This window comes from Rhopilema esculentum, chromosome 14, assembly GCF_057945365.1.
Source record: "Rhopilema esculentum isolate cy_ngs chromosome 14, ASM5794536v1, whole genome shotgun sequence".
NCBI lineage: Eukaryota > Metazoa > Cnidaria > Scyphozoa > Rhizostomeae > Rhizostomatidae > Rhopilema > Rhopilema esculentum.
The window spans coordinates 7,966,381-7,981,769 of NC_142828.1; the positions used below are offsets into that span (position 1 = coordinate 7,966,381).

General features: G+C 33.6%; 1 protein-coding gene across 1 annotated transcript; it reads left to right on the forward strand.

Moving 5' to 3' along the window:
* Positions 1-388: 388 nt before the first annotated feature.
* Positions 389-14,353, forward strand: LOC135696419 (lipid droplet-regulating VLDL assembly factor AUP1). The gene is made up of 15 exons (XM_065215806.2): positions 389-485; positions 2,398-2,535; positions 4,295-4,373; positions 4,883-4,951; positions 5,272-5,386; positions 6,713-6,785; positions 7,390-7,426; positions 8,123-8,167; positions 8,564-8,637; positions 9,475-9,541; positions 10,082-10,172; positions 10,322-10,480; positions 10,834-10,970; positions 12,652-12,728; positions 13,351-14,353. Exons 1-15 carry the CDS (start codon positions 445-447, stop codon positions 13,409-13,411), a joined length of 1,263 nt encoding a protein of 420 aa, XP_065071878.2. The 5' UTR covers positions 389-444; the 3' UTR covers positions 13,412-14,353.
* Positions 14,354-15,389: the final 1,036 nt, after the last annotated feature.

A 15,389-nucleotide genomic window follows, 5' to 3' on the forward strand; every position in this document is an offset into this window, starting at 1 on the left:
AAGTCATGTTCACAAAAAGATATCGATAAAATAATCGATATATTTGGTCGCTGTCGCGGAAGAGATTCTCTTATTTTAATGAAAATGTGTGAAGTTTTAAATATGCTTATTATTATACATTATTTTAATGTAAATAAATGTAATAATTTGTTGACTAATGTTAGAAGCTCACATGTGTAAGAGTATACTCTGTAAAAATTTGGGCGTTACTATTTTTCGGGCAAAAAAATTTCAGCCCCCCCCCCCCTTACGTGCAAGAAGATGACCCGTTTTCAAATGCTATCTGTAAGATGACAAAAATGCAAATATCAGTTACGAAATAACTAGGAAAGTTCTTCCAAAGTTCTTGACCTAAAAAGCTGGGTGAAGGGACAGCCACTGTCTCTGTGCCTTTTCACATAAAGTAGTTTCATATGTGTGGTTGATGCTGTTTTTAGAGGCAAAATGGCGTCTGCGACGATTGAGGACTTGTTTGACCACAACAGGTGTGTATTTCTCGCGACCTTTCAATATTTATGTAATAAACAGAAAGGAATGCTGTATAAACTTAAGGTTATTGGTACTGTTTGACATAAGATGCATCAACGTTGCGTTGGTTTTGCGTACGAAGTGTTTACAAATTTCTTTGAAAAAGATGGCCAGACTGAGAAGTTTGTTCTGCGCAGGGAAATTGTTCAAATATGAACTCTCTGAATGGGCTAGCTAATAGAATAATGCCCCCATCCCACCTTTACATAACACAAACAAAACTACAACTTATCGATAACGCTTACAAGTTCTTAAGTGACCAATGATATGTTTATGTATGTATGTATACATATTATTTTAATGTTTGAAATTTGAAAACTTGTATTCAGAGATTCTCAATAAACAAATTAAAACAAAATTATTTTCATTCAACAACAAATTTTAATAACAGTTTAATAGCAGTAAGTATACGAATGATAACTAACAATTATAAAGTTTGTTGTGGGGTTACAAATTCCATTAAATGTTGCCAAGGACATTTAGACTAACCCAGAGGTTTTCTGGCTCAGTGTCCTTTTTATTGAATAGTTAATATTGTTATAACTGCTACCCTAAATTGTTTTTGAGATAGCAAAGACCAGCAGCTGCCTTTCTGCAAATTGCAAATCTCAGCTGCAAATTATTTGGCTAAATGTGTTATACAATTATTTAATTAAACTTGAATCTTAATATGTGCAGCTTTGTTCTCACTTTAGATTTATAACAGATAAGACCATTTGGGTTTGGGTTGAGATATCAGGCTTTAGGTTAATAAAAGTGATATCAGGTGAAAAATTTCTAAAGCTGTCATTTCATGATCAAAATAGTTGGCTTGCTTAATAACATAGAAGGTTTGGTTGTAGATTATTATTTTCATTTTTCTTTAAAAAAGCGACACTTTATTGTCATCTTCCATGAATACTTTAAAAATCTTATATGGAATTGTTTTGAAGCAATGCTTCAAAGTTTCCCTGAATTTTTTCTCTCAAAACAGCAGAGCAATCATTAAATTATCTTTTAATGGAAAGTCAAATGAAAAGCCTCTTCACATCACAAATCTGATTTTGTGACCATTTTGGCAAGTCCTTCTAATCTAAGGGTAAGAAGAGCAATCATGAAAACAAAAGAAGAGAATAAAGTACCTTACAAATTGCCAAGGCTTCAGATGATATCCATAACAAATCAGTGAACTTATGCCTTAATTTTAATGAAAAGCCATCACCAAAGGCCCTTACAAAGAAAGCAAAATTTGTTTGGCAACCACTCATTCAATAGTCAATAGGTCAAAATTAATAAGAGAGAGAGAGAGAGAGAGAGAGAGAGAGAGAGAGAGAGAGAGAGAGAGAGAGAGAGAGAGAGAGAGAGAGAGAGAGAGAGAGAGAGAGAGAGAGAGAGAGAGAGAGAGAGAACAATCTTAAGATTATAGGATAAAATAAATAAATTGATGGAAGCAGTTTCCAGTTTTGAATTGGAATTTGGCAGGTGATGGCACAAATAATATAATGAACAAATGTACCTTTAAGGAAGAATAAAATCAATGAAAGAGACCATTATGGGACAGGTTTTAAGAAAAGAAGGGTTTAATAATCGTATGGATGTATTTTTTGAGATACATTGTGTTGTAGTTTTTATCATAGCATTGCATTGCCGTTTATGGAATTTTATTAGTATGTGCACATCTACAGTTATCTAGCCATTCACAATAAAGCAAAATTAGATACAGGTGGTTATGAATAGTTGTTATATATTGGCTAATATTGAGATCAATCTCCTTTATTGTTGACTTACATTGACTTGATGTTTGAATAAAGAAATGATCATGTTGCTAAAGAATTCTGAAATATTTCAGATGATTTTCTACTAAGTTCTTTTTAATTTTTTTCTTTTTAGAATCCCAAATGGTGTTTCCTTTTTGATCTTTTTATTGTATTGTCCATTTGGTGTGTTGCTATGTTTGCTGAGACTTATCTTCTGTGTGCAGTTGGGAATTATCCTGGTCATTTTGCCAAAAGCCTCATTCATAAGAAAGTAAGTCTAGAGTTTATAAATAATTTGTCAGTTTTCTCATATATCCTAATTTTATCTCAAATGTTTTCCTAAGAGTGTATTGTTTACAATTTAGTTTTTCTCTGTCATATGCTACCATGAACATTACATATTCTATTGTAGACACTGCTCTCATAAGATCTGAGGTGTGATCCTGGGTCCCATGAGACATGTCTGAAATACCAGATGCTCATCATGTGCTCACCCTTTCCAAATCTTTTTGCCAAATTCACATGCTCTGTCCCACAACTCATCCTTCTTCCCCAAGTCTTGTAAACTTTTGAACACTCTACCCTCTTTCAGCTTTCCAGACTCTTATAGCCTGTCTCTATTCAAAGCTAAAACAGCAAACTTGATCTAACCTAGGTATCTCTTCTTTATCCATCTTTCCCTGGAGCAGTCTTTTTTGTAATATGAAACTAGGCTTCGTTCAGCGTTTTGCATGTTTTGAGTACTTTGCGGTTGCATGGCGTGGGATGTGGACCTCGTTTTTCTCGGTCGCTTCTTATTCCTGATGTCAAGAACTATAGAGTGCTGCTTTCAAGGAGACCTTTTGTGTTACAAACTGAACAGAAACCAAGGAAATTGACAGAGAAACTGTTCTTGTTCTTCTTTAAAGATGTTAAGTTTAATTTGTAATAATTCTTTTGTAATAATTTAAAAATATCTGAATTGAGAAAAAATTTCAATTGTTCATAGACCCTAGCAATTGTTGAGAAGTTACAATGCAGCATCACTAACTTCAGTATCATCATTAGTGTTGTGGATATATTTAAAAATTTGATCGCTGTTCTTTTCATGATAATATGGGAATTAGCGAACAATAGAATGAGAAGGAATGGGTAGAGAAAAAGTAAACAGGAAACAGTAAAGTTGCCATCTCTTCTTCCTCAGAGCACTCTTCAGTTTACTCTCCTTTCTTTAGCTTAGGTTTCTTCGATGTACCAATGCCATTATCAATCCTTTGCTTTCTGCTCTTCGAAGGATAGAGCACTGTTGCCCTGTTGATAGAGCACTGTTGAAGGCAGCACAGTAATAATCAAGTAAACAGTGAAGACAACTCTTAGATTGAAACTTAGTTTTGAAAGTTAATATGTAAAGCACAGTTTATTGCAGATTACTCCTCCTTGGCACCCCGTTGGTTAAATAGCTGTAATGTTAAGCGATCTTGTCGTAACTACTTTGTGACGCCATTGTTAAATCCTGTATGAGAATACTTAAAGGGCATAAGTCACATTCACTGTTGGCTAATAAAACAAAAGCACTTTGAGTGGATTTCCATTATTTTGTGACTTTTCATTACTTCTTCTTGAATTTTTGTGGCCGTAAAAATTCACCCTCGGTTTCTTGCTTTGTACTAAACAAAAAAGAAAATTGTATTGCATTAGCCAATCATGTTCACAATGACACATGCCCTTTAAACAACACCTTTAAAAACAACAGAACTGCCTTTGAATTTGGCGACTTTGATTTACTGCTGCTTTACAAATCTGCAAAACATAAGCAATCTTTCAAGAAATTTATGGCAAATTCTTTGTTTTGCATGTGCGATGATTTGCACTTCTTGGACAATTTGGGCGTGTGTGGAGGCACACCTCATATTACAAAGACTGCTGGAGCCTTCCCTAGCATAACAAACTTAAGAAAATGGAGAATTGCTTTTCATGTTTAAAACTGCAAGTTACTTTGTTTTTTATCCTGGTACTGAATTGTATCTGTACTGATTACTATTGCATTTCAGGATTATTTTGAGAATTTGTGGAACAATACTTGGCATCATTTTAATTGTCAAGGACCAAGAGAAATCAGATATTTTTAAGGTGATTTCTTATTTTTGTCTATTGGCATATTTTGGCATATTATGGCATATTTTGAAATTCAGATGATGAGAATCTTGTCCACATAATACCAGATACTTTTCATATTCATATATAGAAGACGTTTTTATCCCAATGGCTCTTGAATCAGAAACGCTATGTATTCTTAGTGCATCATCAAATCACTCCACAGGATTATAACATGGAACCATATCAGATCAATTTTGAAGTCATGCGAATGCATGAATTTATTATTGTTTTCCTCAAGAACCTTGGTTTGGAAAAGACAGCTTGGTTTTCAAAAACATTTTGGTGAAATTTTCCTCATCTACAAAGACATCACAATGGATACCAACATGACAACATTCCTTTTAAATCTTCTATTTATATCTATTATTGAAAGTTAAAAACATAAAATTTTCCAAAAATTGAAGAACGATGAAAGGAATGAAAGTCAATAACTTGTTATTTTGATGGGAATTCTAAGCTAGATCTGTTTGATTTTTTTCTAGATCTTGATTTGCAATAACATATCAACACTAGACAGCTTGATAATGGAGTCAGTTGAAGCACATGTATTGGTATGGGTCTTTATGATCAATATGTTTATTATAGTTTGTGCAGGCTGAACTGAATTGAACCTCAAAGCTAAGCTTTTAAGAGAAAAGCACATTTGTGATCAAGAACAACATTAAGCATACAAGAGCCTTATTTTCCTTTCTAAGCCCTATTTTGCTTTCTGAGCCCTTTTCCAGCACCATCCGTTTTTTTAATCGCAATTCAATATCCACATAAACATACTGTTAATAAAGCTCTTTTTCATTATTTCATACATGTTTGAAATCAGATATTCTATATTCAACTTTGTCCAATGAATTATGAATATCCTTATTATTTCAAGGTCTCAAAACGTTTTCAATACCCAGCATTTATACAATGGATGATGGGATACAAAAGCTTTTCACCTTCAATCACTGCGATTTCTACCCAAATGAAGGAAGACCAATCCATGTCAGGTAACTTAACTATAAGAAAGTACTTCACTTAAAAATATATGCTCCATATGGTTTTTAATAAACCTGAATTTAAAGAGGGACTTTCTTTTAGTTAGGAACTTTCACTAGATATTATAAACTGTATTTTGCTGAGTATAAGATGCATCCTTGTGTAAGACACAGCCTTAATTCCATGTTTGAATTCTGAAAAAATAATTTTTAGTGTGTCATACCGTGTATAAGGTGCACCCCTTTTCTCAGTTCTTGTAAAACATGTATATTTCAGTGAAAGAATAAACTTGAGAATGCTATAGACACTAACTCTGTGGAGAAAAAATTTGTTCAAGCCGCAAAGTTTCAAATCATCAAGTAGAAAGGTTAACATTATAAAAAAAGCAAAATCATCATTATGTATAATTGAGTATTTACAAAACAATAGACACCCCTAATTTCAGTGGCAGGGATAACATTAAAAAGTCTAGCTGACCTTATTTCCATAATAGTCCCCTATTTCCATAATGGTCCCCTATTTCCATAATGGTCCCCTATTTCCATAATGGTCCCCTATTTCCATAATGGTCCCCTATTTCCATAATGGGCCCCTATTTCCATAATTGTCCCCTATTTTCATTAACTTTTACAGGTTTTAAAATCCATAAAATTCTTGTTTGTCTTCTGTTTTATTCATAACATTTACAACAATTACACGGATGTGACTTCCAATTAAGAGAATGCAAGGTACAACCTTTCAATTTGGGAGTAAACAAGCTTTTGTCAGATAATATTTCTATCACGGCTGGAGAATTTTCGAAGTTTTTACTGAATTTAATGTAAAAGTGCGATTATTCAAATTACTAGAACAGATGCTGTAAATATCATAACATTTTGTCTATAAAATGACACTTTTATTGGGCAGTCCATGTTACCATGTACAAAACGTACCCTCAAAAAAGCCAATAATTATTTAATCAAATACGTCTTATACTTAAACACGGAACTAGAAATATATTGGTTGGTAGACTAACTTTTTTTAAATTTGTTTGACTATACAATGCTCCTCAAAATTTCCTTTGTGTTGCTTTTGTAGTTATTATGTTCTGTACTTGAAATTTCAACCATACCTTAACAATAAGTTAATTAAAGTTTCTCTTAACAATTATGCAAATGTTTTGGTAAACCAAAATATAACATTTGTATCTATTTTCTCAGTTTATTTTTTCTTAAGATCTGTTTCATCAAGCATCTTATGAATGGTTACTATTTGGTTTCATTTTTTTTAATTTGTGAATGTATGCATTTTTTATTTCATTTCATTTTTCATTATTTCATTTTTTAATTTTTTTGTAGAATCAAAATGCTCTGCCTTAGTTTTTCCTGAGGAGTCTGCTACAAATGGAAAAGTTTCATTACTGAAGTTTAGGTATTGTTTTGCAGTTTATACAACATGTTGTCTTTATATGGATTACTTCTTTGTTAGTGTTTTATACTTTTTGTAAACTTCTATGAATTGAAACAAACATGTCCAGCCAATTGCAACAAGGAGTACTTGAATTTGCATCAATAAATTCACCTTACTTAGTTAAAAAGGTCTTTAAGCTTTGCTGGACCCTCTTTCAACTTGTTGTTTTTTCTCAAGGAACTGTCTGGAAATATTTCTATATATATGGTGTATACCGTTTTGACTTTTCAGTCACATGAGTCTTTTTTCAGATTATTTCACATGAGTCTTTTTAGTCCACTTCCTCAATCTTGTAAACATTATTTGACGAAATTCTAAATGATTTGAAGCCACAAAAGTTCACTTATTCAGCTGACATCTTTAGCTAATAAGGCTAATTTTACTCTGCAAATTTTGTATTTGCGGAATTAATTAAACCTTTTGTACCTATATTTTCTTGTCTATTCACAAAAGTAGAATATCAATTGTTTCCTTGTAAAACGGATCTCGAAAATCTTCAATTAAATTGTATACAATTAAGTCAAACATGAAGTCAGTTATTTAAGCAGTCTTTTTTCTATTTTAGTCCTTGGCCATTTAAGTATGGTTGTGTTTATCAGCCAGTGAGTACTTCTAAATCACCAGTTTTTGTCTCATTAAATGTTATCTACCCATTAAGCCATTTTGATAAGATAGCCTGTTTACATGGACTAATGGTTCTTCACAAGGATATCTCATCCTGGGCTTAGTTTTCACCTCATTCGCTAAAAGGTCCGTCATTTTTGCAACGCCTTTAAAGATTTCATGAAAATTACGGATCAACTACAATGAAAAACATAGAGCATTCCCCAACCTAGCGCAAAGGCTCACTATTTCCTGAAAGGTGTAACAAATTAATAATCAGCAACTCCTGGTTGATAAGGGGCTAGGGGCAGCTAACAAAATGATGATATTATATGCGATGATTCTATGAGAAGGCCAGCAGTTTATGATGATAGAAATGCCAAAGAAGAGGTGGTTTCCAAATACTGTTTGTTTATTAGAGCACAAAGAGATGTACGTCAGCATTATTTTAAGCTTGACGATTTTGAAGAACTGACCCTTGAATAATTTTTTTTAAATAATTTATTGACGAGATTGGGTATTAGTAATGTTGTATTTTATCCAGCGCGTTATACCTTATCTATAACATCGAAATGTATTTTCTTTTGATTGGTCTTCAGTTAATTCGTTATCTCGAACAAATTTCAGTTTCCTTTAAGTGTTCGAGTCAGCGGTCGTCTTCTTTGTTTGCTTCATAATTCTTGCTCCTGTTTCAGGTTCTGCTAACTGCTAAAAGACCGTCCATATTGCCAATAAAGCTGGTACAAAATTTATTTTTTCTGTTAAAACTTCAAGTGCTCTTTTTTGGTTTACTTTAGTCGGTAGACACTCTTCCAGGAAGAATGAAATTTAGCGGCGAATACCAAGAAAAATTTAGTTCTTATTTTAGCTACTGCAAGGCTATTTTACCGATCATTCTACAATTTTGTTTACCGATTCCAGACTTTCAAGTCATGAAAATTAGAGGGTGCTGCACCCCGTAAACCCCCTGTCAGACATACCTTTTACTTCTGGTCCTTAAATTATAAAAAAATGTTGCAATCGTGTTACCTATCTTTAGATTATTGCACAAAGTGTTGACCCAAACTCTTAAGTGTATCTAAACTAGATAAATTCATAAGAAGTTAGTTAATCTTTATTTTTTCCCTCCTTACCAGTCTGTTGTCAATGGAACTTTTTGGAGTGACTTTTTATGGACGTTGTTTGTTCCATATACAATTTTCAGAATCAGGTACGTAGATATTATCTTACAATGTCCCATGTAATGGTGTTTTATCACTCTCTATTTCTTGTGTTTTTGAACTAGTTTAGGACTTCATGAATAATCTGATTATTAATCATCAGTTTTGCAATGACTAACCTGGCAGGCAATGACCTGGCAGGGACTGGGCCCAGGGAGGGGGCAAGGTGATGTTGCACTTTGAAGTTGAGAGCGTGGACTCTGTCGTGTTAGCTCATTGCAATGACTTTGGCAATTTCTGTACGCAGATTTGACAGCTAACACTATAGCTGATATTAGCTTTCGAGGTTTTTCCAGTTTTATCAAACTATTATAAAAAACACACGATAATATAAAAAAGTCAAGAGATGCAACACCGGTAGATCTTATACAAACAATATAGAATTATAGCTAATTATGAAAATTTTGCAAATTTGTTTTATATTTTTACGTTCCTGCAAATTGTAGTTAAGTTCATTAGCTGCTTTTTCAATTCGCTGACTCTGAAATTAAATTATTAGATCATTCAATTATTCATTTAATTGATTTTTGTAATAAATGATGCACATTCTACACTTTAAAAACTTAATGATTGCGCACAGATGTCTTGAAATGTCAACAGAAAGGATGTCTCCAGTACCCTTTGACCTTAGTAAAGAGTTGTATTCCAATCAACCTAAGCAACTTAAGTTATGGCTTAAGCAACTAACATAACTTACATAGATTTTATTATCAATCTATACCGTGTTGTTCACATTTAAGAACCTAAGGCGTATATTTATAACATTTGAAGCTATAAAGAACTCTCAAACTGTTATATTTAATTGTTTTACCCTTCAAATTAATCAGGTATTTATTGAAAATGGAAAAGCAAGAATCCATGACTCCGGAAGATTTTGCCAAAGTCATCAACCGGGTAATTATTTGATGTTTTTGACTGAATTGATTCTCCAAATTGCCCAGGCTAAACTTATTGGAGTTGGGTACTATTTTTCTTTCAAACTCTGTAGAAATATTTTTGTTGAATTATTGGATTTTGGTGTAAAATTATTTGATATTGGATTTAAGAGTGTAAAAGTGAAGAGAAATAGTTTTGCTAATTATGGCAAGTCTGGCAAGCTTCCTACTTACTATCAGTATGAGCTTTCTTCCTCGTAAAGGGCGTAAATGATTAAAGGAGTCGCCATAATTCAAATCTTCCTTCCTCCCAAAAAGTGTTAATGTTTGGCATCTAGATACGGGGATGTTCATGCAGCTGCTACAGCTTAGAAAAGAACGACAATTTCAAAATTGTAGCAGGTTGCATTTAATATAAAAACATCAAAAGTTGTTTTGGTTGGCAATTAGCCCTTTCTCAAACTTTTTTCAAACTTTTTAAACTCTCTAGCTTCAATTCACTCTTTAGCAGCATCTTATGATATTTAATGTTTAAAAAACTTGAACATTTTGGCTCTAGGAAATATCCAATGCATTGTCGCTCCAACCAAGTCAATTTGATGTAAATGACAAGAAGGAATATATTAAAAGAGTACAAAAAACCATGCAAGGTGAGATTTGAAACTGAAAACGTCAGGTCTTGGAACATCAAATCGTCATCATCAATCGTGATTATCGTCTTTATCATCAACCTATTTGATAACTTCATCATTACTATAATTTCAGTTGTTAATATCACGTGACTTGGTTGTGATTTTAGAGATGCAAGAAGCCAGACAGCAAATACCTCCAAGAAGACAACTACAGCAACAGAATGCGATGCCAAGGGTGAACTCTACTGCAAAACTTGACAGATTGGTTCAACAAGTCAAAGATGTGTTTCCACAAATTCCAAGAAATGTTGTTCGTCAAGACATAAGTATGTTTACAGTTATAATAACATTGTTGCATTACAGCTGCTCGATCGCTTGATTCTTAATCATATAACCTTAACTCTCAATTATGACATTGACGTCATATTTCATTATCCTGCAAAGTAAAATGATAGCGGGAAAAGCCCTGCAGTTGACGAAAACGCAGATGTACTCTTTGAATCGCAAACACGCGAGAAAGCTTTCCAGCTAAAGATTGCTAACGAACTTTTTAGTTATCTGTCTTCTCAAGAATAATCTATGAGAGTATTTGGCTTCCCCTGTTGTATCTCCTCGCTTGTATTTCATTACGTACTACCTTATAAAAGTACTTAATCCTGAATACCGCGTAATTTTCCAGTGAAGACCAACTCGGTAGATGTCACGTTAGGCAATATTTTGGAGGGAAGGCTGTCATACACCCCTCTAACAGAGGAAGAAAGCCTTGCAGAAAGAAGACTGCATAAAGAGAAGACAAAGCCACCAGTCCGAAATAAGGTAATGCGTTTTTCAAAAGTCTTTTAGTTTGTTTTTCTTTCATAGCAATAGAGAAGGCAATGTGGATCAGATAACTACGGATTTTCTAGTTTTTGGGGGAAACAATTAAAGAATTGTTTTAATTATTAAGGCTGTGGAAGATGCTATCTAGAGCGTTGTAATTCTCATTGATAAATTCGATTCTGCATAAACTTCTATTGCCGATTTGATTGGAAGATTGCATTAATCAACGCTGATATCTATCTAAAAATCTGTATATTCTTAGAAAATGGTTTAAAAACTTTTTAATTTCATCTAATGGATAGAATTATAGATATCAACAAAGTGGTTGATAGATAAAAGTAAAGTTGATGACATCATTTTTTTGTTTTATTGAGAGCAGTTCTCTTTGATTTTGAATTTATTGTTTTTTTAATTAGTCTTAATAGCTTTTGTATATTCTTTTAACCGATTCGGTCATTTTGTTATACTGCATTAATTAGTTTCTTTAATTACGTGTTAATGTTTTATGCATTGTGGTTTCGTTTTCATTTCAGCTTAAACCTAAGATAGCTCAGTTTTAATTGTATCAAAAATTGATTACCCTGAAAAAAATTTCCACAAATTATTCATGATGCTCTTGTGTTTCTCTGTACTGATATCGCAATATCTCTGGGCTAGCTTCTCTATCCCGTAATGCCTTGCGATTTTTTGTTATTTTAAGCTGCTTGGACTTTGGCTCTAGTTTAGGCTGCTGGTACTTCAGCGAGTGCAAAGGAAAATGCTGCTTTTAAAGCGAACAATAGAGGTTAATTGCGGAAGTTATAGTCAATATTTTGATAAGAAACAACTTGACAACAATCCGCCCTTGCGTTATCTGATGCTGGAGTTATTTGTCGCCATTACTCAATGTTTCTTGTTTGATTTGTGGGATGCATGTTAGCTTAAGATTCAGCTAATTCTGAAAGTTGGCGCTGACCCTGGTTTTTCCCTTAGATCTCAGTAATACTGAATCGTCTTCTTATAAGCAAAATATTATAGAATGACCTGATTGAAGGTTCCTGACTTTCAATGGCCTATATACTTGCTCTATGTCTCTTCGAAGTCTCCAAGATAAGCAAAAAGTTTACCTTCTTCTTCCGGTAGGGGAAGGAATCTATCTTGAAGCGCGAGTACTGCATTTTACTGCTACCAACAGGGCTGCTAAAAGTATGAAAACCTGGGTAAAGGCTTACAGAACTAGAAATAACTAGAAATAATAGCAACAAAACAAGAAAATTAAGCCAAAGCAAGAAAATTTAGTCTGTGTATCTTAAGAATCAAAATTACGTTATTTGTGGTTCTAAATGATAATGTAATTTGTAATTTGTTCTTTGCTTGGTGTCTAGAAAGAAGTAAAAACATTATCCAGGCAATCTTTTTTATATTTGTATGGCAAGATCTACAGAAACAAATTTCCTTGGAAGCTGCATACAGGTTGAATTATAGGATGATCGAGCCAGTCTTCAAAATACTTTTAAGATAAAAATTAGCAATTTTGTTTGTTTGTCCCTATATTGGTTCTTTCATTTCATCACTCTCTTGATATCCTTGAACCTTAAAAGTAATAGTTTTTTTTAACGAATATTTCGAAACGGTCTTTTGAAGCCATTAAACCCACAACCTGCACAACATTAATTCTATACATTCTTAAATTACCCAGACGATTGACACAGGAACATCGAGAAAAGGAATGTCATATCAAGAAAGGAAGCATATCATGATTGAGGAAGCCAAAAGGTATGTTTTTGTGCTTCAGATAGTTATTTGTTATACAATAACTGCTGTGTTTTAGTATTTTGTTATTTCCCCAGATCGCTATCTAAAGGGAACTGGCTAACAATTGTAGGCATGATTTTTAAATCTAAAGTTTTCTGTACAAAGGCAAGGATGACATATGATTTATGTATCTTACTCAAGTAAGTATATAAATGCGATAATTTACGGTTCTTGAGAAGAGTTGGTTTCGGTTTTGTCATTTTCTGCAAAAAAATAAACCTTGTGTAAAGTATGGATTTCGAACTATACTAGCAGGAAGGAAAATAGTGTACATGTTCGGGTCATGATACTGGCTGCTTTAGATGCATATCGTTGATTATTTATACACAGAAGTTAAGAAAGTTCCCAGTTTCCTGCCCTGTTAACTGTAATGTCCACGCAGTATAACTCGACCTTTGGTCGTTGACGATGAAGTAAACCCTCTCCTCTTTCACCATTGAATGAATTCATACGTCTGAATCCACGCTCTTTTCTTTACTGTGATGAAAAGGTCTTTTCTTCTTTACATGAACAACCTTGTAATTTTTCCATACTGTCGATGGTCTGTTCTCAGGTTGCTTATAGCTCATTGTTTGTATTCCAGGCGATACTTAGAAAGACATCCAGAATACTGTTCAGATTTACTGAAAAGTGTGGAGAAATGATTCGAGCACATGCCCATTGATTGTCTGAATCCATTGATAATGTATTTTGCTGCTACAGTGAAAGCTGCATTTACCATTGTGGACAAAGTATTTTAGCAACTGTAAAGTGGGCCATAATTCTATTTTGCCATAATCTGAATTAATCATCAAAGGTCAAAGATACTGTTATGGTGTTAAGCAGATAGCTCTTTCACTTCAGAGAAAGTGTGATAGTATGGTTATTTGCTTCTTCAACAAAAATTGTATAGTGTATAAAGTTTTCTTGCTGGATTCATTCTGTCTTATGATGCAACTGGTTTATCTGCCTTAAACAGTAAGAAGCACGATTTACTAGGGCCCAGTCCCAGCAGCATCTGTAACCAGTAGAAGTCTGGATCTCCTTGTTGCTGGGCTGTTTTTAATACTAGATCATTCCTGTTTCGTCACGTCTTTATTAAATCCAATACATTCCAAAAGTCATGGTACATCTCCATCTCCCCCTCCAACTATGTTGTTTTATGTTATGTTAAGGGACCCGGTATTGCCCAATTTTTTCCTGTTAGATAATGACTTGGTTAAATTTTCGACCAACATTATTTCTAGAGAGACAGGGTACGAGGTTTGTCTTCTCTACCAGAAAATGTTAACTTTTTCCAAGGATCAATCGTTCCAAATATATTTGCAGGGATTTTAGCTTTTGTTCCGTTTGTTTACGTTTTTTAGAATGATTACCTCAAAACTGTAGTCCTATCTTCCACATACTTTTGAGTTAAATAAACGCACATATTTTCTGTCTGTTCAAACTTTTTTGTGGATCTATATTACGTCTTTACAAATTGTCATCCCAATTCAGCTTTCTTGTAAAGCGAAGAGAATGTAATCGATTTTTCGCTAACTCTAGAGTACAAGCTAAATCGCTTCAAAACGAATTACGGAATGTGTACCATATAAAGTTTTTTGTTATTTTTATCATCTGAATTTTTGCTTTTCTGTAAAGATCTCCATATAAGTTATACTCACGCGGACTTGCTATTTTAGAGAATATACTCTCAAACCAACAAATAGGGGCAGTTGACTCTCAAGCATTCAAATCATGATATAAACTTTTAAAATAAATATTCGAGTCATTTAATATTTACATATGTAACAGCCATAGCAGAATTAACCATTTTCCTCAAAAAGGCAGCAGTGGAGCTGGATGGAACTTTCCGAACTAAAGCCGACTATCGAATTATTATTCAATTATTTAGACTAATTCGCATTTTAGCTCTGAATGCTAATAAAAAATGTAGCTTGATTTTCTAAAAAAAATCAATTCGACTTTGAGTTTGATCAATGACTTCCAGTTTGAGATTGAGTACGCCTTGTACCTTTGTCAGTAATCTTTCGAAGAAGATTCATACGAAATGGGAATGACCAGTTTTCCCAGTATATTCAGTGCACGTATAAAAGCCTTCCTATCTCATAGCAATCTTGGAAACCCTGGTTGGTGTAACTTCTCGCGAAAGATAAAGAACCTAGTGATCATTTGATAGTATCTTTTGGCAAGAGGGGGCAAAGAAAGTTTGAAAACTATTGAGGGGATATTTTTACGCCTTTGACCGCAAGGCTCCGAATGTAAACTTTCATTTAAAATACCAACTGACTGTAAAATTTCATGTAAAACACCAACTGAGACACTGCAACAAGCTTTTTAATCAATGGGATAAGGCTCCCTAAACATTTTAAAGCCCTGCTGTTCCCTCAACTCTACTCAGGTACCAGGGATCATCTTTCAATACAAACATTCATGTCCTATAATATTGCTCTCAATAAAATTGACCATTTTGTAAGTTGTCTTTGCTTAAAGGACCAAGACCACATGCTCCAGCCAAGTATCCTTAAAATCGATTATTTTTATCGGCTGTTTTGATGTATGCTCGTAAAGATGCAGTTGTACAAAGCGCAGGTTTCTTAAGAGCCATTTGGTTTATTGATAGGCTTTTAACCTGGTTCATCA

Coding starts and splice junctions, on each gene's coding strand:
- LOC135696419 (XM_065215806.2), top strand. CDS start 445: ATGGCGTCTGCGACGATTGAGGACTTGTTTGACCACAACAG. Junction 9,542..10,081: donor TTGCCAAAGTCATCAACCGG/GTAATTATTTGA, acceptor TTTTGGCTCTAG/GAAATATCCAATGCATTGTC. Junction 12,729..13,350: donor ATGATTGAGGAAGCCAAAAG/GTATGTTTTTGT, acceptor TTTGTATTCCAG/GCGATACTTAGAAAGACATC.